The sequence below is a fragment of the Gavia stellata genome, chromosome 3 (genome assembly GCF_030936135.1).
Source record: "Gavia stellata isolate bGavSte3 chromosome 3, bGavSte3.hap2, whole genome shotgun sequence".
NCBI lineage: Eukaryota > Metazoa > Chordata > Aves > Gaviiformes > Gaviidae > Gavia > Gavia stellata.
In genome coordinates, this window is record NC_082596.1 from 98,683,992 (window position 1) to 98,707,962 (window position 23,971).

A 23,971-nucleotide genomic window follows, 5' to 3' on the forward strand; every position below is an offset into this window, starting at 1 on the left:
TCTGATTGATTTGGGCTGGATTTTCAAATATCTGAGCAGTTCTACCAAAGCATACGTGACAGCTCTGCCTGTGTGTAGGAAGAAAGAAATTTCACCCTGCATCTTTTAACAGCACTCATACAAGATGAAAGGAGATGATGTTCTGGATGAAATATCAGAAGTGGAACCTACTCTAGTAATTGCAACTCAGCCATGTTGTAGTTCCTATACACTACCTGGCACATGAATTGCTTTTGTTTCCACTGCAAACAAAGAGTAACAAGATGACATTTGTAATTTGATAAGAAAAGAGTAGTGGAGAATACAGAATACATACAATAAGCCCAGTACCACATAAATATTCCCAGCAGCTGGAATAATGCAATCTTTAAGTGCCTGATCTTTCAAACCTAAATACTAAGTATTCTTTCTAGATTAAAATTTCAATAATAAAAAGACAAAGGAAAAAGAAAGATTCCAGAAGTATTTGGCCCACGTTGTTATCCAAACTACAGTCAAACAGCATTATAATGTATTGTTTGTTCACAAAAGCACCTAGAGTGCAAAAACTAACACAAGGCCAAATACCTCTGGATTCTCCCCCCTGCTTCTTTTTTTAACACACACACACACACGCGCGCACGCCCGCTGATGTGCTTTAATTTACTGGTTATATACTATTTTAGCAGTTGTTTCAGTGTCTTAAACATGCAAAATGCTGCTACCACAGAGATGCCCTAATAGAAACACCAAGTTTCTGTCACAGAAATCTACAGAAATGCTCACTGACAATGAAAAAAACCAGTCTTTCTAGTTTTTATGAAAACTTCCAAATTCATCATAGAATCATAGCATAGTTTGGGTTGGAAGGGACCTTAAAGATCATCTAGTCCAACACCCCTGCAGTGAGCAGGGACATCTTCAACTAGATCAGGTTGCTCAGAGCCCCGTCCAACCTGACCTTGAATGTTTCCAGGGATGGGGCATCTACCACCTCTCTGGGCAATCTGTGCCAGTGTTTCACCACCCTCATTGTAAAAAACCTCTTCCTCATATCTAGCCGAAACCTACCGTCTTTTAGTTTAAAACCATTTCCCCTTGTCCTATTGCAACAGACCCTGCTAAAAAGTCTGTCCCCATCTTTCTTACAAGCCCCCTTTAAGTATTGAAAGGCCCCAATAAGGTCTCCCCGGAGCCTTCTCTTCTCCAGGCTGAACAACCCCAACTCTCTCAGCCTGTCCTCACAGGAGAGGTGTTTCAGCCCTCTGATCATTTTTGTGTCTCTCCTCCAGACGGGCTCCAACAGGTCCATGTCTCTCCTGTGCTGAGGACCCCAGAGCTGGACACAGTACTGCAGGTGGGGTCTCACCAGAGCAGAGCAGAGGGGCAGAATCACCTCCCTTGACCTGCTGGCCACGCATCTTTTGATGCAGCCCAGAATACAGTTGACTTTCTGGGCTGCAAGCGCACATTGCTGGCTCATACCCAGCTTTTCAGCCACCAGTACCCCCAAGTCCTTCTCCGCAGGGCTGCTCTCGATCCCTTCATCACCCAGCCTCTATTGATACCGAGGGTTCATGCTGAAGAGGACTTGGGTCCTCCGTAAACCTTTGACAGCTGCCAGTCTCTAAGAACCACAGGTTTCTTCTGTGGAAATCCTTTCATGTACCTCACCTAAAAAAACCCCATACCTGCTGGCGGGGAAGGGTAGAAAAACAGCAGTGCTGTAAAATGTTCCTCTCCACAATTAGTTATGCCTTCCGCTTCTAACACAGTCTTCTCTCTCTTCTCCCATAGAGACAAGGACCATGATTCATTTCTACTTTACTCATTTTGCTCCAATTTAACTTCGCTGTCTTCAATTACTAGTATAAAACTGGAAAAAAACCTGCTCTTAGGGCTGCCCAGAGACCAATAGGTACTTCTGGTACAACGTCCCTTGGAAAAAAAACATACTCGCAGCCTGAATCATCAGTTATAAATTTCAGATTATAATATTCCTTAAACATTTTTCCCATTGGCACATGGCCGCTTGAGGAAAATGGTTTTAATATCTTTAAACTTTTACTAGTCTACACATAAAAATATTCTGTATTTAACTACTTTCCAGTGGTGAGCTGGACTGTTGTGGCACATCGTCCAAGAAAGGAAAGCCTTCCAGTTAGGAGAAACTTTCCATTCTTCCGCCTATTCTTGCCCGAAAATCTTCACCCTGGAGTACTGCACACATTACTGATTCGCTTCAGAGAGGGAAGCCAAGATCGATGTGGGGACTTGAGAAAGGGCTCCTGATACAACACCAATGACTTCAGGTGAGGAAAACTGGTGAAAAATAATAATAAATAGAACAATAAAATAAAAAGAGTAGGGAGATAAAATAAGCCTTTTCCATGCAGGTGAACCTCCTGTTACATTTTAATGTGCTGTACTCATTCCAGGAGCTTCCTTCACAATAACATTTTGTGGTTTGTTCTCTGAATCACTGGAACGTGGCAACTTCACCTATTGCCTCTGAGCAGTGAATTGTGACGAGCAAACAAAGTCCCGGGGTTCCTTATTGTTTGCATTTTGTTCACATGTCTCTTCATTTCCCATGGCATCTATTGTTGAAAGAATTGCCTTTTTTGTGACAGTGATTAGTGGCGGTTATGAAGCAGCATGAGATTTCTGTAAACACGACATAGTTCTGAGGGCAAACCCGGGAACAGTTCAGGAAGTCGCTTTATCCTGGTGAGAGTATCAGCAGCTAAAGGCCCACGAGCAGGATACGCCAAGTCACTCCAGAAAGGGCTAGGACTGTGAGAGAGGACGTGAGGCATAACAGTGCGGCATTTTTATTATTATTTATAAATTGGATGATAGTAGCACTTAAAGCTCTCCATCAGGTCAGGGTTAAAATGTGCAAACCACTTGTGCACATGCAACCCCGAGAGACTTGCAATCTCAACGGTGGTGCCCAAAGGAACTCAGGACCCCGCCAAGCTTTTAAGCAGGAAATCAATCCCTTTTTTTTGAGAATTATTTGCTAATCTGTTTGTTGGATTTGTTATGGGTTTTTTTTTTCCCAATGGAATATTAATTTCCAAAAGGACCTCCAATGTTCTCCATCCTCACTCTCAACCAGAAAAAACAGTAGGAGAATTACTGGGCATGAACCGAATGAGGAATTTCAGGTTTTGCTTTCTTGAAACATGGCTTCTGGGAGGAAGTTTCCAAGACGGCATCAACTATTCCATTACCAGGTCTAAGTAGAGACTGGTAACACAGAGGTATATTCTAACAGCAGCATCACCATCCTGGAAAGGCAGCAGGATTTCAGCCGCTGAGTCATTAAAAGGGAAAGCAGACAAGCTCTGGAGGTGTTAGGTCATACCAGGTCTTTGAAACTTTCAATTTCTGCCATCCTATACCTTGCTCGTACAATCTGAGATGCCAATTAAACTTTAATTGGTGCTTTCTCACTGCACTTTCTTCCTTCATAATGGCTCTGAGTAAAACCTGTAAATCAGCCGCAAGCAGAGCTTAAGAACTCTTCATTTTCATCATGCTCGTACGCTTCATTCAAAACGTCAACAAGAAAGACTGAAGAAAGATTAGTAACTGCGGTTCTTTTGTGGCAGAAGCACTGCAAATGTACCTGACAGCTGCCTATTACAGTATGTAAGTACTCCTAGAGTGTTCAAAAGGGTGCTGTCAAAATATTTTTCAAAATATTATTATCCATTATTTATATTCTAAACAGAATTTGTTTGTAGACAAAATTTGTTCTTCAAGAGGCACACGCTAGCTTTGTTATCAGAGTTCTTCTGATACACTGTTCTTTAAACATAAAACAAACTTGAGTCAATGACACAAATGATGCGAGACTTGCCTTAGAAAGAGTCGCTCAACTATGTACAACGAAAAAAGCTAAATCTTCGAATCCTTTTTTCTTTTTTTTTAATTTAGCACTATTTAAGTACAACATCTCATGACGTGTACGAGGGAGCAGGCTGAAAAAGGCAATACGGGTTTAAACAAAGGCGGAACGCTAATATGGAACCAACAATTCAGTTCACTTACAGCACTAACACAAATTCAGCAGCCTGTATGTATTTTGTGCACCGAACATTACAGATAAAGTTTTGACCTCCAATGTAAGTGTTAGCAAAGTCTCCCACTAATTTCAGGAGGACCAGGTTTAACTCTAATGCTCTTTTGGCCTGAGGGGTTTTAGCATATCTTCTCGACTCCCCCTGAAACTATTTCTTCCTGTTACACAGAGTTTCTCCTCCTATTGCTCTTTTCCCCACTGACGACTTTGTATCTTAGCAAAACATTTAGCAAACACAGGACCATCCCAGGGTGACCTTTGACAGCAACAGTCTGTCACTCAACGTCCACAGAAATACGCGTCTTTTCCCAAGGCTGTGGTGGGTCTCCTCTAGAGTGACCGACAGACCCCGATTCCCAGCCCAATGCCCAGAAAGTTTTGCTGATGGCAGACTGCAGGATTAGGGCAAGTTATGATTGCTTTTAACGCCCCCAGAAAAAGGTTTCTATGTCCTAGACAGCTGAAGGACTCTAGAGAAAGGGAGGTCCACGGCTAATGCAGTATTTTTGCCAGCTCCAAAGAGAAGTCTGGCATCAAACACATGGCGTACACAGCAAAGAGGAAAGAAGAGCACGAACCCATGCTGTATGCCGGGGCTGTCTTCAGAAAGCTTTATGGCTTCACTAGATGGGACAATAAAAGCTAGTACTGGATCGATTAAATAAGACACGGCCACCTCTTGCCATGCTATAGGGCAGAAAGCCACCTTCACCCATTCACAGTGGCGGTTCAATTACTAAGGAACACCAAATCCAGTGCAAACCAGCACAGCTTTGGTCCTGTACACAACAGAACTGTCCAGTGAGTGAAATCCCAGTCACACGTGTGCAGCCCCGAGACAGCTAAGGAAATAACAAGTGACTACTTTGCTCTGCCACATCTGACTCTGGAATGACGCAGTGTTTTATGTGGGTCACAAACATTGCCTGGAGTATATTCAGCTGCGCAAGATTTAACGTCATCTTTGGAGCCATATCAATCCAAGAAGTTGTCACTGTTTTTATGGCAGCTGTAATTTTATTTTAAACTTCGCTGGTTTTGTCATTATTTCACACTGCTGATTAACCTAGGCGGGAGAAAGGGAAACGGTACACTGCTCGTCTCACAGTTAGATGATCAGCAATGGTGAAAAATATTTTCATGGCGTATCCATGGACACCTGTTCAGGCTGAGCACTCTTTTATAACAGAAAATACCGGCTGACTTTTAAGGCAAAATATGCAATTATGATCTTAAATTAACCTGTTTTAAGTTAAAAGTGTTTATCAAATATTTATATCAGAACTATTTTCCTTCAACCCTTTGCATTTCAAAAATAGTCAAACACATTCCTGCCATGATAAACACTTCATATACAGAATTAAATCCAGGAACTAATTTCCATGAAAAGCGATAAATCCTTATGAACAGGTTTCTTAATGGAATTACTTAAGATCTTTTTAGCAGTTTGATCCAGCATAACTAAAATAAATAAGCACATATATTATACATGTCAGGCATATTACATTCTCTAGAATATGAACAAGCATGATTTCCCAAGCAAATCCTCTGTAAACGATCAGTATACATCAAGCATAGCTTAAGTACCTTGGTTAAGCTGTTCTTCCACTTGCTTGAATAGACCAATACATCAGATCTGGGATGAGTAGTTCTTGCTTGAGTGTACAGCGGTTTTTCAACTTTTTGTTTTGAATTGAGGAGGGAGAGAGCTACCTTTGTCGACAAACCAAGTGGATTGGGATTGTTGGGACTAATGGTCCAGGTAGAATAGGCTGAGATTTTCTGATCGTTTTGCAGCAGATGCAATGGTTTTCTCTTCAGAAGATAGCACCAGGTAAAACTTGTTGAGGTCTTGAGGCTCGGAAATGACAGCCTCTGCATTTCTCCTGCGTTCATTGCAGCCAATGTAGTTACCGGCTTTGCTTGACCCTGGCTATTGATTTGCTTGCTCTCGTTACTGTTACTCGGGGACCTTCTTTCTTGACTGCTACTTACAGTCTTGAGAAGAGAACTCTGATTATTCACCGGAGACAATTCAGATGGTTTTCTAACTACAAACACTGGCGATGCGGAAGACTTAAGGTCTTCAGATTCTGGTGACTCCTCTAGGGCTTCTGAAACCCCAGTGTCAGATGAATGACGGTCAGGCAACAGGTCTGAAGTACTAGCTTTGATGCTTTTTTCATGCTGTGCAACACCATCAGGATCTAAGAGGTGACTTTCAAGAGGCTCTGTGGTGCAAACCTGTCTTACCAAAACTGGTTTCTTCTGCTTACTAGTCGGGTCATTAGATCTAGCGTTCAGTGAATGCAGTGGTCTAGCATCTGTCATGCAGGCAGCTCCACTCTCATCTTTAACACGTTTTTGCTGTTTTTCCATAGCAATATCTAAACTGTTGGCTGGGGAAAGCATTCGTTTACTTGAAGCTGTAGCTTCTTGTTGAGGGAAGAGTCCACTAACTGGCACTTTCTGAATAATATTCGAAGAGCTTGACAAAGGTGAATTTCTGGTTCCACTTTCTGGTAGTGAGTTTTCAAATTCAAATGAATTTGGCAAAGTCTTCTGATGATCTTTGTGAGATTTTGGCAGCTGAGTTTTGCCTTCAAGCGTTGGCACTGTCGCAACATTTGTTTTGCAAACAGATTGATTTACTTGATCCTGGGTCACTAAAATGTGAGGAAGGGGTGTAACAGTTGCAAAGCCATAGGATGGCATACTGCTGTGAATACGGACGGGAACCACAAAAGGAGGAATCTGATGTATTTGATTGCTGCAGTTATTAGGGACAATTTGCTTTAGAGGAGGCACAGAGTATGGATTAGACATGTCAGACAGCTTAGCCTGCAATTCAAAGGAGGATGCATTCTGGTCCACCCCAACTTGACTTGGAACTGTCTGAGTTGATAAAGTATTTTTCAGCAATTTAGAAGAGTATGGCTGACCTACGTGCAACGTTTTAACTTGAAGTTGATACTTTGGAGCAAAACAATCCTTTTTTTCATCGGGATGACAAGAAAGTGCGTATGTGCTCACTTGTTCCCCTTGGTCTGATGTTTTAGTAGATGTCTGGGAAGGCTGATGAGTTAGGGATGGCTTTCCTTGATTATTCAACACATGATCTAGAGGGTGCTGAACCGAAGACAGGCTAACAGGATTACAATTTTGAATTGCCAGGTGAGGCCTGGAGTGAGTCTGTGAATGGTGAGTACTTGAAGGAAACTCCACCGAAGATTTGCCGGAGGTCTGCAGTCTGTGCAATGGCACTGCGGGCACATCCGTAGCATGAGCTGTCTGAAATGCTGATTTAACTTGAGGCTGATGATTTTCTGGAGCAATATTTAAAGATATTTGTCTTACAAATGGCCCCCTCCTCCGTTCTAGCAGAGGCACATGTCCAGTAACTCCATTTGCAGACGACACTTTCGGAGCAGCTATCTCTATGAGCGAGGCAGGTTTTGACAGAGACATGCTTCCACAGTCGAAAGACTTACTCCTGTAGTCCACAACCTCCATTGACGGCTGAGTGCAGCTGATTTGCTCCGAGGCGGCACGTCTCATTTCCCGGTAATGAGGGCCAGGCACAGCCAGTGCGTGTGAGCCAGCGGGAATCATGAGGAACTCTGTCGACTTGCTAACAGACTCCGCTTTGGAAGGGTTCTCAGCCTTCGAAGTTTCATCTTTATCAAGTGAAGCCGAGAAACTAGAGGCATGAGACAAGCTACTCTCCCGACTCAGGCTTCTGGAAAGCGTGGAGTCAACACTCGATTCGGCAGATGAATGCTCCATTTCAGCCAAGCGAATTCTTTTCTTCTTCGGTGGAAGCTTTTCTGTCGGCAATTTTGACAGCGTTTCGCTGCGCTGTGGCCAATTAAACCTTTCTGTCTTTTCCTGATCACTGCATTGGTTTTCTTGGTCCCTGTCTGGTTCTTCTGTGACCAGTATTTCAGGAACCTGGATGTTATGCTGGCGAACAAGTCTTGACGGCTGCAGCGGTGCGCTTCTCTCATTAGAAACTATTTGGCTTCCCTGAATGTCCCCTCTAGGTGCTTCTGACAACAGGGGTTGATGATGCTGGGGAGCATTCAGATGAGAGTGTCTATCCTCTTGGATTACAACTGTATTCAAAGAGCGGTGCTTCGCAACCTTGTTGGGCTCTTGAGAAGAAACTGGTGATACTCTTTCAAATGACTCTGATTTCTCAAATGAGCTGTTTCTGCTCAGTGAATTGGTGTGCTGTATTACTGAAATGCCAGTCCCTTGTCTTTTCAACTCCACCTTTTCTTGCACAACTGAACTTGCCTGCTTTTCGACGAGCGGAGCCACCTTTGGCTCGGTAGTTTGATCTGTGCCTCGAGCCACAAGCTGCATTTGTGAGTTCTGAAGTAGAAGGTTGCTTGGCTGTTGTGATCCTACCACTGTTGTCGCTGCACTGTGTTTTGACAGACTGGAAGAATTTGCTGGCTTGCTTTGGCCTTCTGCGTTCTTTGAGGGTATGCTCGTATCATTTTGCTGTGGGTCATCGTCATCACCAACACTTTTCATTTTCCTTCTTTTCCTTATCTGGGGTGTCTGCTCCCAGACACCAGTTGAAGTAGTGACTCTGTAGTGTAGAATTTGAGGTTGTGTACTGTTTGGAACAGTTTTATGCTCAGGCTCTCGGATTGCTGCTTTAGTTTTAGGTCCATGCAACTCTGAACAATAAAATTTCTTGTGGTTTTCAAAATTTTCCAGTTTTCTGTATCTGTTTCTGCAGGTTTCGCACTCAAACATTGTTCCTCGCACCTGAGGGGACTTCTTTGTTTTTTCTAAATTTGATCCCTGTGCCAGGGACTTGCTTCTTTGCAATAAAGATTCATTTGATAAATTACACCCGAGATAACTTTCTTCTACAGATCGCACTGCTCCAAGAACCTGGCTTTCACCAGTAGAAGAATCTTCTATTGCCGCCTGTCTAACAAGGGTCCGAGGATGTCCACCTTGATTCAGTGGAGTAGCAGGTCCTGATACAAAAACATCATCATACAAAGAGCCAATTTTATCATCAAATGACTGACTGCCTCGAAGGGGATGAGAGGGAGGTATTACATTTGGAGGTACTGCTGAGTAACTGGTAGTAGGCATGGAATTGCTTCGTGTTATAGGTAAACAGTCAAGGGACGGTACAGAGAGAAGGAAAACTTGCTTTGATTTGTCAGTGGGTGTAAAAGGAGACTTTGGTATATCAGAACTTGAGCTAGTTCTTCTTCCCATGGGCTTTAAATCAAACTGGAAAGAATCCTTAAATATGTAGGATTTTGGTGAATCTATGCTTCCTCTTCTTGAAAGAGATGTTCTTCTTGGTTTCACACTATCTAACTGTTTGTCATCCACAACAGCTTCATTATCAGAAATTAACTTTGAGATACGCTCCTCAAGGGTTTTTGTTGCCATGGGAGGTCGCATTTGGCCAGAGAGAATCAGATTTTTTTCGGCACAAACAGTTTGTACCACTGATGCTACCACACCACTTGCTCGCGGCACACAGGGCAGGTTTTTATTTGCATCTTTCTCAGAGGTCAGCAATCCTCTTACGAAAGGAGCTGGTGGGCTCATTGTCTGATCGGCACTTTCAGAACGAGAGAAATAACCAGAATCAGTACTCCCCAAACTTCTAGGGCTCAAAAGACATTTTCCTTGTTGATCTTGGGAACCATCGGTTGCCTGTTGTCTCTGGAGCTGAGCATGCACCGCTCCTACTGCAGATCCCAGCTGTTCTTCTAATAGGCCCATTTCTACTTTCTGATGTTGCTTTATGTCATTCTCCTTGAATGAGGCTGTATGTGTTAAATTTGACTGAAGTGTTGTCACTTTAAAATCTGCTTTTCTCTGTGCTGCAGCAAGCTCAGGTGCTGGTTCTGTTACTTTTGGGCTATCGGCCCTTAATGGAGAAACATTTACAGGATGAACTACGACTTTTGGTAAAGCTGCCCTTACTTGAGGTTCTGTATCACATAACGAAGAGTCCCCTGGTATACAATCTGGGTTGCTTAAGGGAATAGGGCTTCCTTTCTGTAACGTTTCTGCACTCGAAATTACTTTCACAATTTGTGCAGGTTCCAGTTCTTGATCATCTTGTCTTTCATCAGCAGTGCCTTCATCTTCACTTTCACCGCTTTCTTCCACATCTGAATGAATGCTAAGTGCTTTGTCCGACTCATGAGATAAGAAGAGGCCACTTGAATCTGGCTGCAGGACAAGTCCAAGTTTGATAGCATGTGCATGAGATTTTTTGTGCTTGTACAGATTGCTTTTGGTTTTAAATGAAAACCCACACGTCACACAAGGATACGGTCGCTCTCCAGTATGGGATCGGATGTGCTTCTGGAGAACACTGGGCTTGGCACAGGCCCGATTGCAATACTCACAGACGTATTTCCCTAGCTTTTTAGGCTTCTGGTCTTTCAAGAGGTTACATATTTGTTCTACACCATGGTTTACAACTGATGCTATCTGGGCTGAATTATACATGGGACCTATAGACAAGTGTGTTGAACTCGATGTGCTAATTGACAAAGGTGAAGACGAACTAGCTACTAACTGGTTTTGAGGAAGAACCTGAGTTACAGTGGGAGATGAGGTGTGAACGACAGACGAAGTTACTGCTATGCTGTATATCTGCTGGAGCTTGGGGTTTTCTTGACTCTGCTGTTGCACCAGCGATCTAGTGAAACTTGGACACATAACAACCTGGTGATTTTGTTGACTGGTTTTAGTAATAAGGTCTTGCGAATGAGAAACCGATTGGCCTTGTGCTTGTCCAGTGTTGGTTGTTGTTGCTACATGCACATTGTTTAACGTACACGGGTAATAGTGAGGTCCAGCTGCAAATTCACGCTGTGACAAGGCAGACTGATTTTGGATGCTCATTGTATTGGGCGTGAGACTAGAAGAGGTGCTTACAGTTTTATTTGGTCTCAGTTTCTCTATTGGCATCCCATAAGGGGGGCACTCTTGTGCTAAGGTGTTCAGTTCAGGCTCCATAGCTTTTAATAAGACATCGAATGCAGTACGTGTACATGGGGATGACGTACTGCAGTCAACAAAATTAATACATTCATTACTGTCAGTCTTCGTTTTACTTGATGAGGAGTTTGAGAGAGACTTCTTCTCTGGTGAGTTCAGTTGGTGTGCATCAGTATCCTCCACTGCCTGTTTACCCAAATCCAAGGACTGATGCGTCAATGAAAGCTTTGTCTGCATTGATGTCTCAGATTTGGTTGTTTCAATACTTATCTCACTACTAAGCACTCCCCCGTTTTGTTTGGTACATTGATTTCCATTTTGCAAGGGTAGGTGATCCTGTGCCGTGGGGTGTTCGGAGGCATCCGGAAGAGCTTTTAGTGGTGAAGGGTCTACATTCTGCTTAACCTTGGCTTCGGCGGGGCTTCTCAGAGGCGATTTTGGTATTTTTTTTAGATGGTTTTCAGTCACAATCTTTTTTCTTTTCACACCCTTAATTGTATCTTGGGTTCCTCTAGTACCAGCATCGGTGATTTCTGTTAAAACGCAAAGAGAATACAAAAGAATATTAAAACTGGATAATGTACTATATTTTTATTTATACCATTTTATCATCTCTAAGTTTCAACAGTAACCCCTGGGGCAACAGGACTGTCCATTTCTCCAGCCTCCAGGATTTTTTTTAACATTAAGTGTTTCTTAGCAAAGATCTAAAAAGAGCAATGTTTTCTAACTGATGCTGTTAAGACATTACAAAAGTAATTCACTATAGGAAAACCTTCAAAGGAAATGTAAGACAAGAAAGGCTACTGAAAGAATGTCTTAGCTTTTATAGCAACTCCTTTTCAGATAAAGTAAAAAGAAACCTCCCTTTTGCACTTGTTCAAAAATTCAAATCATTATAGCAGGAAAATGAAGAGCCAAGACACAAATCCGTTTTCACGTCGTGTTTGTCACTTTTTCCATCTATATGTTGCAGTAGTCAAGGAATGAAGACAACTTCCTCATGGTTATATTTGTAAGTAGATTTATCACGGAAATGGCACAACCACCCACACCATCTGTCAAATACTGTATTTCAGAGCTCAAATTACTGAACTTCAACAGCACTTCAGATGAGCAACTACTGCAGATGAATAAAATCAGTCACACTTAAATGATTTTCTATTTGTGCATCATGAAACAAAAGAAACTAAATTTGAAATATTTCATTACTAGCTACACTTGTTGCTGATTTTAAGCAGGTGTGCAGGCGGAGTTTCGGGGTGTAGTGAAGAGCAAATGAATTGGAATATTATTCAGCTGAATAATTTTGCAGCAAGTACTTATATTTGTATGAAGTCCAATTTCAGCTATGACAAAAAATATACATAGATAGACTGAATTTCAGTGTTGATACTTACAAGCTTTTTTTTTTTTATAGATACCTGATGTTACACACCTTTGTTTACCTCAACAGAGTGATATTTAATCTGTTAGTTAATGATTTAATTTTTTTTACTTCTTTCCTAACATACACTCAGTCATAGCCACTGCCTCAGCTACCATCACTGGTAGTGCAGAGGAAGCCACATATTAAATGGATGTAAATCCATTTTCTTAAGCTTTTACAACTCATTCATTAGGCTGTTAGCCAAAACCATATTAATCTGATTGCCAATATTCAACGCAAAGGAAGAATCTGATGTGACTAGAGGGCTGGTGCCTCTGCAAAGGTTCAGCTGCACACACATTTTGGAAAGCAGTAACTCCATGTAGTATGTTTACCTGCAGAGTTACCCAGGAACGGAGGTCTACGTGCACTTCTAGGCAAAGCCTTAAGACAACGTATAAAGGGACAAAATTCTCACAGTCAACTTCAGAAGGAGGTAAGTGGAGAAAGCTCAGACTTCCCAGTACCCATCAACCCTACGGCCCCCTCCGAGGGCACGAAGACTATCCTCTTGCAGAAACACCAGCTGGCTTCTATACTGTGGTGGGAGGAAAGCCAACACATAGTCTGCATCTGACAAGAGATACTGGAGCTGATGAATCCAGGGTGAAATTCCTGCTCCGTGTAAAGGAAACCCAGGCAATGCCTAAAGCTTGTCCAGCAGAAGAGAATGCAAAGTGACCAGTAAGAAAAGAAAGGCAAGAAGATGTTATGTTCTCTCCATGCCAGAGCATAACCCAGCTGGGATGTGTGCTAATGCCAGATACTTGGAAGTTCAAAATCCCGTTTCCAATTCAATGCCAACTTAATGTACGCATATATTCATTTAGGGTGAATGGATATTCACGATATTTGCTTGCAGACTGAAAGATTAAAGACTACGCATCACACATCATGTATTGCAAATGGGGAAGTTCTGCAGAACCTGACCTTTTCCTCTCTCATCCCTACTAGAGGAAGTTTAACTGTGAAGAGTAAGAGACTGTTTCGTCACATTCAGCAGTCCCATGAAAGAGACGCTTGAATCCCTTGCCAGAACTACTGGCTCCGAATCCTAGTTATGGGGACTTCGTGCTCCTCTTGTGCATCCAGAAAGAAATTTCTGCAGTAATGATCACTTAAGCTTTAAATGAACTTTGCATTTATTGCTTTATCACCAAAACCTATTAGTATTAGGCTGGATTTAACATATACAAAGCAGAGCTGTCTTTTATCACAACGTTTTGTACCTTCCATTGCTTCGCAATTAAATGAGTGGCTTACACTAATAAGTTATCATCAATAATATTAATGGTGATTTCTTTAAAATTCATAGTCTACTGCAACTGGTTTTTCTTCAAAAACAACAAAAACAATTTTACACAAACCAAAGAGAAAATAACAACGTAATTATATAGAAAGGTGCTTTTAGCCATGGGTTGGTGATCTCTCAGAAGCATGGCCACGTTAATTGAGCATGAGTAATTTGGTTCCTTTTATGCACACACTGCAGCTTTTATCCCGTCACAATCACGCCTCCACACTGATCATACTGCCGGTGTTTGTACCGGAGCGCTGCGGGAAGAGCTGGGCAGATCACACAGAGCTAGGAAGATAAGAGCGCCAGGAATTGCGAACATCCAAGCAGACAAACATACACAAAAAGACTAAGGTGTTTTATACTGCAGTAATTGAACAATCAAATGATGTGCTGCTTCCTGGTGCCTCAGAATATTAAATAACTAATATTCCTGGCTTTCAACCATATAGTGCAGAGGAACAAGGGCACTCAACCTGCACCATGCTAGTGAACTGGAAACCAACACAGCTGAAAGATGTAACGTGGCTTACGAAAGCCTTAAAGAAAGTAAAAAAGTATCTCTGATCTACCAATCAAGCAATTAAAAATATGAATTCGTTACGAATACAAGATCAGAATTTTCCATCATCTATTTACTGCTTTACTTTTTAAAAATGTTGTTCAACACATGCCAAACCATAAAAATTGTTCAGGAAATTGAAAAGGAAAGAAAAAGGAATAAACAAAGGTAAGTTATGCGTTGCATTACATACAGAAATAGTAATTTTCTTTAGTCTTCACAACCACTAATTGTGCTGCTTCTATACTAGTAAAATTCCAGTCTACAGAAATCAGGAGAACTAGTTTCTTATTTGTATTTCTGACTCTACACCTTTTGTCATTCCAGAGACGGAGTCGCAGGTTTGCTTCAGTGTCTATAAAATCTTATAAAACATACTTTCTTGACAATGGCTTTACAAGGCTTAACAACAGCTTATGTCCTGTGCTCTACTTTACTCCTAGATAATTTAGAAATCCTTATTATTAATGGAAATATTCACCTCATGTTTGCCAACAACCAAATTTCTAGAATACTTGGGGAAAAAAGTAATCCCTGACAACTTCTTTTCACTTATTTTTCAGCTTCTCGTTCCTTTTGTATAAGTCTTCTTTTTGTATTCCCAGTTTATGCTGAAGACATTCCATTCCACGTTTATTAATCTACAGCTACGTGCTTGCACAAAGATCAACTGCATCAATATTTCCAGAGGCAACAACAAAACTGGCGGAAAGCATCAGTCCCAGAATGCTAAACACTCCTCTGCCTTTCAGAGCTACAAACTTCCAGGAGCATGATAACTTGTCAGGGCTGTGTACCCACATCAACAAGCTGACACTGAACAAAGAGAATGTAAAAACACCCTCGTGAAAAAAAAAGAAAAAAAGTTGTTGATCTGCTTTTCTTTCTCTCCCTGCCACTCCACACGCTCTGCTCACCTCCCTCTGCAATCATAAAGCCCTTCTGATCGTTTGGCGGTAATTCCCCTTTTTCTCAGGTGGTGAAGTGGTGTTGAGAAGTGCTGTCACCTCAATCAGATGTCTAAAAAGTATCTTCTTCATAAGCTGTATTATATCAAATAGGATTAAGTTACCCAGCCCAAGAGGAGCGGTAACAACGCCATTGTGCTCAGCCTCTCACTTGTCACATCCCAGGGACACCGGTGCATCTCTCTCACTCTTCGCCTGGTTGGCTTTGTTCTCCTTTGCCATCGGGACTCTCGGTTTAATTCTTTTGCTTCAGTATGAATTCTGCACTCAAAACATGACAAGAAAACCCGATGTTTCTAAACATGACTTTGTTCACCTGTGATTTCTCTGCTGCACTTTGCACAGGAAATAGAGCAAAAGAACACAAGCGTGATGGTGTAGATAGCAATCTGGCAGAGTAGCTCATGCAGCAAATAAAGGAAAGGTATAAGTGATCAGATTTTTTTCTTCCATAGCATTCACTGGTGAACTAGACAGTGTCTTGACAAAATGATCTCAATGGTTTTGTTTAAGGAACTTTCAGAACTGCCTGTCTCAAAGCCTACATGTTATTATAACACCCACTCTCTTTCTCTCCTTTCTAATAGAGCTACGTGCTTTTACTTAAAAAAAGGCACGAGAATAAGAGGGAACCAAAGCAAGGGACCAAGCTCCCTTCTCCCTTAGTGCTACCCTGTGAAACACGGAGCAAGCAACCACTACCTGCCGCTACAGTCCAATGAATGGCACAGTTTTCATCTCATGTCCTCACTTTATGTTGCAGAATTTAAAAAATCACTGTAGGCTTACATACAGAGACCAGATTTTCAAGTCCAAGTGCCTAACCTTTAGCTCCTAAATCTGTACTTTGCTCCCAGGGCACTGGCAAGTAAGTTCAAGCCTCTTCTGAAAGTGTTCAAATACTAATTGATGTCTTAAACGTACAGCTAAAAGGTTACTCTGACACCTAACAATGGTAGCGATTCAAAGGTGGAAGGCTTTTCAAAAGAGAGAGACCACTACTAAGGATCTTATTCTGATTAAAGCTAAGCTACCCAGTGTCTTTAGATATTCATAATATTCTTGTTCTTGACAGCTGATACTTATTTAATTTTGATTTCACTGAAACTATCGAAAGCACTCATGAATCACCCCACTGGGTCTGTTTCTATGAATAAGTAAAGAACATGATTACGAGGTAAAGAAATAAGTCTTGCCGACAAATGTAAGGCCACCAGAACTTACATTAAACGCAGCAGGGAATAACTAAACTTTCATTTTTTATTAAATTACCTCTTTGGCTTCATACTGCCTCCTACATGTTAAGTACAGCCATAAATATTTTTCCTAAAATTATAGTTTTTCCAAAGCATAAAAAAAAAAACCCAAACAAAAAAACCTTGATTACATAAACCACTCATACAATTATGAAAATGTTCACAAGTCAACAAGTCAACAGAAAGATTTGAACAAGATTAACCCAAGCACCGTGCTTAATTTTAAGCACAGAGAGGATTTTAAAGTCAACCACCAACAATTTTAACAGCGTTATTTCAGGTGCCTAACTTCAGACTTCTTGAGATGGCCACATGGTAGTCAATCCCTGTTTCAGAGGTCAGGAGGCAAGTCAAAGAACTTGGGGCACTCCGAGCAGCGATACGTGAAAACCTCTGTCAGTAGGCTTAATCTATGCTTAAGAGCTTTTATCGCTGACAACACCAGTCCAAACATATACAGAGCAGACCCTTAAAAACCACTTGATCTGTAAGTAAAGCACAATTTGACATTAATTAATTAAAGGGCGGGGGAGCTTTGACGTTCAAAGGCTAAAGCAGTCTGACTGGATCACATGTTCATCTATGCCAACGTCTGTTCTTTTGTTCATTATCAGCAAGTACTGGACCATTCCAGAAGGCATGGATAAGGTAAGTATGGTTTCATAATTTCATACTGCCTGTAAACACATGATTATTTTTCTCGGTGTTTTTAACAGACAACACTAAGCTCTGGGTTGATATGTGATCCACCAAAGGTATTGTATTGCCTATCAGCAAGAGAGAGGTTCCCCAGTTCTCTTTTAAGGGTCATTTCACACCAGGTTTTCATACTGGCATGACTATTTTATCAGCATAATTTCTCACTATTAACCAAAATAGCAGAAGTCCTACTAACACAAGCTCCAGGAAAGGTGTACCTATGTTAATACGTGGTAGCAGCGCTCATCTGAGTAGTGCCATTAACCTCAATGTCACCATACATTTTTGTAAAGTTAAATTAAATTTTAATGCTCTCTACCATCACACCCTGGCAAGCCCGTAAAACCAGTGTATCTCAAGTTCATATATTAAAGGTAATTGTAGAGAAAATGTATAATGATATATACACCAAGAAATCATACCCAGTACCTCCACCACGAAGTAAATTTCCAAAATTTAAAAATTAATATTTCATAACCTCACAAGATAATTCAGGTGGGAAAGGACCTCAGCAAATCTCTAGTCCAACCTCCTGCTCAAATCAGGGCCAGCTATGGGATCAGACCAGGTCCTTAGGGCTTTGTCCAGTAGAGTCTTGGAAACCCCCAAGTAGAGCGTCTACACACAGCCTCCGTGAGCAACATCTTCCACTGCCTGACTGTCCTCGTGGGGAACAAGCCAGTCTGTGCCTCTATTGTTTCCACTTATTCCTATTGCCTCTCATCCTCCCACCATGCTCCACTGTGAAGAGTCTGACTCCATCTTCATGATAACCACCCTTAAAACCACCTCTTCTCAAGGCTGAATGAGCCCCGGTCCCTCAACTTCTCCTCACAGGACCAGTGCTCCAGCCCTGACAGCTGTGGTGTCCTAATGCTGAACTCACTCCAGGTTTTTGATGTTCCTCCTGCACAGGGGGGACCAAAACTGGACAGAGTATCTAAACATGGTCTAAGGATTGCTGAGCAGGGGAAGATAATCCCTTCCCTCGATCTCCTGGTGTTTTTGCTCACGTATATACCCAATACACTGTTTGCATGCTTCTATAGGTCTTCATCTTAACAAGTCATATGGATCAGAATACATACCAATGATACGCTCTCTGGCTAGATGGGGAATAGTATCCCCCAGGAATCCTGCTTTTCAGTTTTTCTTGTTGCTTAATTCCTTTTCCCATTCCCAATTTCCACCATCAAACAGATCACATCAGTAAATTCTGCGCACACTTCATCTCACTGATGGCAAAACTAACAGGCACCTCAACAAAAGCAATGCAATCTAAAAACGTTCAGTTTGTTCCACCGGATGCTTTAGCGTAACTACAGATGTGGCTGGCGTTGCTTTATATCTAAGTCTATTCGTATGCAATTTACAGGTTTTCAAATAAATACGTTCCAAGAAATATCCATATTGGATGTGGTTGGCTACCAAGAGTAAGCAATAGGTAAGAACAGGCCAACTTTATTTAATCAAGTTTAGTACAAAATGTAGTGTTTAAACTATACAATCTACTGTTTCCACTAATTCTCTATTACCAGGAGTGAACTGCCACTTCGAAGGTAACAGTGGGGAAAGGAAGAAGTATTTCTGGTCTTTCAGTAACACTTCCCTGAAATAACAGGCCTGCCTGTATTTCAAACTAGCCCGAGAGAGACCAGAGCTGGTGTGGGAGGGAAGAAGGGGCTGCTCAGACCCCACGTCTCAGCGCCTCTCTCACCAGCGTTTGAGTTGCAAAGATACACTAAAGCTGAAAGGGCAGAATAACTTTCTGGACTGTCCAAAGCCAGGGTAAGTAGATACAGAAATACTGCACTCATTTTATTCGAAACATAAGTTTCTTCCCCGAGAATCAAGAATACATCCAACCTAGTTAGTGAAATAAAGCAAATGTAGGTTTAAAGGTGCAGCCACCGAGAAAGGCGCACTCTGGGCTACTCCTCACAGACCAGATGAAATACCGTGGCACCATTAGCAAGGGCAGAGTGGATGAACTTTATAAATTGTGCAATAATGTTTTAGCATAAGGTAAGGGAGACACCTTCACCCCGAGGCACGCAGCTTGGACTTATCAGGAAGCTCCCCTGTGCGACGGTTTCATCCCAGATGTGAGAGCCTGCCAACTCTTGTTTGGCCTTGGGATAGGTAAAGAGTAAATGACAAGTTGCAGTCTGGGGCTGTCTTTCTGACAGCATCTTTTCCAGTCATGGCTACTCACATCAAGACAACCCTGACAGCAAGACTTCTGATGGGGTGTAAGGACAAAACTACCCTAATGCTAATGAGAAAGATCTTCTTTGTAAGAGTGTGGTCTCGTTTTGTGCATTTACCTTCTTGGTTTGAGTGAAGAAAGTAACAACCAGCAGATTTGTAGCCATAAAATCAGCGCGCTTGATGAGAAGACCATGAAGATGAAACAGCAATAAACATCTCACCACTGAGGTTACACTAGAGCCTCAGCTGAGAAATGCCAACATCCAATCAAATGCAACATTTCGGCACATCTGAAAATCTCTGACCAAAGTGAAATGGGTTATTTTTTCCCAAAAAAAGTTAATTTCCTGCCCAGCATGAAACACGTTAAATGAAACATGCCATTTGATACTGATCGAGATTTCCCACCACTATGTGTGTAAGAAACCAGCAGAGGCTGAACCACTGTAAAGTTTCACAGGACTTGAGTTCTTCATTGAAAGACAGAGGAAAGGCAACACAAGAACAGCAAACACCGACCACACAACCTATGGTTAACGCCTAACTACTCACACAAAATGTCAATATATGAACCTGCAGCAAAGGCATAGACTACAGTATTTTATACATGCTGAAAAAAAATTAAAGATATTTACAATATTAAGTAGCCCTATGGAGTTTATGTACTGGCTCTGCATTACAGCCATTTAACAACTCTATATTCCTAATCTACACAGAAGCCTTAATACTAAACTAAGAAAAGTAACCACTTTTTAACTGCTGTTAAGATAAAGCACGTTATGATAGATATTAGGCTGGATAGTAGGAAAAATTTCTTTACTGAGAGAGTGGTGAGACACTGGAACAGGCTGCCCAGGGAGGTGGTGGAGTCACCATCCCTGGAGATGTTCAAGGGACGTATGGACGAGGCATTGTGGGACATGGTTTAATGGGCATGGTGGTGTTGGTTGATGGTTGGACTTGATGATCTTACAGGTCTTTTCCAACCTTAGTGATTCTGTGATAGCTAAAGTCACCAGCAATCCCAGCCTGAGAAGTTCTTCCTCCCTGGGCACTCCAAAGACATAAAAAACCAGACCAGATGCCCCCCCAAAGGCAAATTAATGAGCTCCCAGTCAAAGCCTAATCAGAAACCAGTTCCACCCAGTTATCCATGTAAGAATAAAGCAGTTTAAACATAACCAGTTAAAGAAAGTATGTTGCCAGAAATTAACTACAATACCTCAGGGACATCTGGAAATCTTCCTCGAATGTCAGGCAATGTTGTGAACAGTTTCATGACTGAATTATCTGTTTGCAATTTAAGGATTATCAGTTGTTACTGGAAAGTTAGGATTTGGTTAATAAATCATTAGAGCAACTCCTACCCCTAACACACAGAAGAAGAAAGGCCATTAAAACAGAATTATAGAATGGCTCATGAAACAGCAACCAGTGTAAGGGTTATCAGCAAAGAGCAACTGCTATCTGGTCAGATGAGATACTGAATAAAAAATACCCAAACATGAGTCTGAGGGAAAAAACAGAAATGAAAGGAACAAGATGTTAACTAAACTATCTTTGCATATAACGACGTCCAAACAGAACAAGCTCCTTAGTCATATTCTCTGCACTACTTTAACATAAATCTTCCATTTGAAAAGCAGGGATCAAATGGAGGGATTTCCATACTGCCTGTAGCAATTGAAAAGAAACTGAAGAGCAGCAAAGAGCTCGCACCTAACAACTGTACCATTTAAAAACAGAGAAAGGAACAGGAGATCTGAAAAGCAGAGTAGGAGAAGTCTTACGCAGCAGGTCTTTCTTTTAGGACTAAATGGCGCTGTGAACATGACAAAAGCAGAAGTTGATCTGATGGAAATCTAGACACCAGGAATGTCCTAACCGCGGAAGCTCGGTCTGGCGTGCTAGAGGTGGGAAGGATGATCTCCCCCAGGGTAGGTTTGCTTCAGCATCAGTGAGAGGTCCTCAACGCCAAGACCTCTGAGCTCTTTCCCTTCCCCAGCCTCGCTCGTCCTTTTCCACAGATGTGCACAGTCTCTCTTTTCTCCCTCTCACACATACACCCCTGCACCTTTTTAGGAGATTCCTATGAACGACTCCATCCAGGTCAGCCAGCAGCATAGCAGACGGTGGTACACTGTACCTAACTCACCAACCATTTATATACTGTATTTTCCCCTCACAAGGAGGCCAAAGGAAATTAACAACTAGAAGAAGCTAAAGGAGTATCTGGAAAGCATGAAAAAACCCACTCATTACTCATATGCAAGGCAGACTACAAGGAAGCTAACAAGTGAAAAATCTTGCATTTCCACAACTGGCTTGCTCCCAGCTCACATCAGCTAAAATAAGCAACCTATTGCATTTACTACACACGCATAGGTACGCCTCTCAAATTAGCTAGTTCGTTAGCTCAGCATCCTCCCACCATAAAAATAAGCTTGTTCTGGTCTCAGATTTTAGAAACTTGCAAGAAATCCTTCTATTCATTAAAGCAGGGTCAAGCTCAGAATGCTACTGCATCTGAAAACGCAGCCACTGATTTAACAACACACTGTACTGTGATTTGGAATAGCCACTTTCCACTTACTATCAGGAAGATGCTTTTTCAACAGCTGTTTTACAAAGTTAATTTGTATAATGTCCCTTTGAAAATGATACTTGCAGGTTGGAATCTCTTTTGCTGAACTGTCACTCAAAAAATTTGCTATACTTGTCAGAAAAAGTCAAAATACTATTACTTTAACATCCCATTAATGCTTTAACCAAGTTCTCATAATAGCTCCAAAGGATGAAATATTCATTTTAAAACTGTAAATCTGTTTGTCTGCCTGTCAAAACAATACCAGTTCTTGCTGTGTCTAGCACCAGCAGTGGATTTACCGAGCAGATTTCAGCTGCTAGTAGTCTAAACTAAATGTACTAACCAAAGAAAATTAAAATAGAAATAACAGATACAGACATTGACTCACAACCCAGGAGGTTTATAGAAGCCAGAAAACTTCCCTGGGTTAAGCCCATATTGCACTGTTGTTTCTCAGAGCAAAGAACACGTAAACATCTCCATCTTTATCAGTTTGCCCCCACTAGTAAAATGAGGACATTAAAATGTACTTAACTATTGAAGACAAAAGCAATGAAAAATGAGGTTAAATGATTATCAGAGATTATTCCTGCTCCCACAGAAGTCAGGAGGGTTTTCTCACTGTCCTTCGTGGGCACAAAACCCTGCATTGAATGTGCCTGAAGACAGAAAGAACCTTTCAAGTCATCATTGTTGTTATTAGCAGCATGCAGTGTTCCCTCAATGTGAAAACACCAGAGATTTTAAGAATAGATGGGACTTCATGAAAATGCGAGATATTGCAGGACGTGAGCTACAGATGCGAATAGTTCCTGCATAAAGCCAATCACGGCTGTCTGAGCTGCTGTAAATATTTTAGGAAGATAATTCAGCCTTGATTTAAAGCCTTATACTTTGACGTACACAGAACGATTTAAATAAATTACCTCTCAGACACATGTATTGACATATTTTAATGTAGATACAAACACTTTATGAAATCAGACATCAAGAAAATGCACAACGGAATTGCATGAAATATCACTGCTAGCTTGTAGTTTTGAACATTTGGAAAGTAGAAGATAGGTAGCTCTGGTGTGTGTCAACCGAAAAATAAAAAGGCAAGCTAATCCTCTCACCAGCGGTACGTAGTGAACAGGACACTACTGTAACTCGCAACTTTTGAAGATTATATCCTTCCATTTAGAGTGACTGTATTTCTAGCCCATATGGTGGCTGAAGATAAGGACAGAAAGATGAAAAGAATCAAATGAAACTTTGGATCTTGGTTACATGTCTTGCCCCAAAAGTAAGGCAGAGTTTCCTACAAATACAAAATGGAAAGAAAATGTTTTGGACTAATGATAGGACGTGGGTACCACCGCAGCAAAGAATCCAGAAAGCTCACACGCTTGTGAACCTACAGGAAAAATTCAGGGAAACATCTGTGGAGGATAAGGTCACTCTAAGCCGGTAAATCAAAATGCACATTTCAGATTTCCAGATTTCTGTTTGATCTCTCCCCTTTTCATTCTATTTCCTATTTCCCTTGAAGGAAAGAATCCAGTACGGACCACAGCCGACGACCCAGGGAGCAGGGTACGTTCCCCGCACGCAGGGCTCCCACCTGCTTTTTGGCAGGGAGAGGTGCAGTGGCAGGAAGCGGCATCGGGATTGCAGGCGGAGAGGGAAGGGGAGAGGAGGGAATGGCCCTGGCCGCTCCTTTGAGGCCAGATGGTGGGCTGAGGAGAGTTGTCTGTAAGCTGGGACATGGCAACATAAAAAGGGCGTCAATCTTTAAGGTGAGATGTACGCAACGCTTTGTTTATCTAGGGAGAATGCTGGCATATTTATGATAATGTATTTGAAACTCCCTCTGTAATTTTGTCAATAACGTGCATTCATTTAA

At 41.7% G+C, this 23,971-nt stretch overlaps 1 protein-coding gene across 1 annotated transcript in view; it reads right to left on the reverse strand.

Annotated features, from left to right (window-relative positions):
• HIVEP1 (HIVEP zinc finger 1) overlaps nt 1–23,971 on the reverse strand; it is an 81,489-nt gene that overhangs the window by 19,311 nt on the left and 38,207 nt on the right. Inside the window, exon 3 of the mRNA XM_059815664.1 lies at nt 5,660–11,607. Within this exon, the coding sequence (XP_059671647.1) occupies nt 5,660–11,607 (5,948 nt within the window). The remainder of the gene's footprint in view (nt 1–5,659; nt 11,608–23,971) is intronic.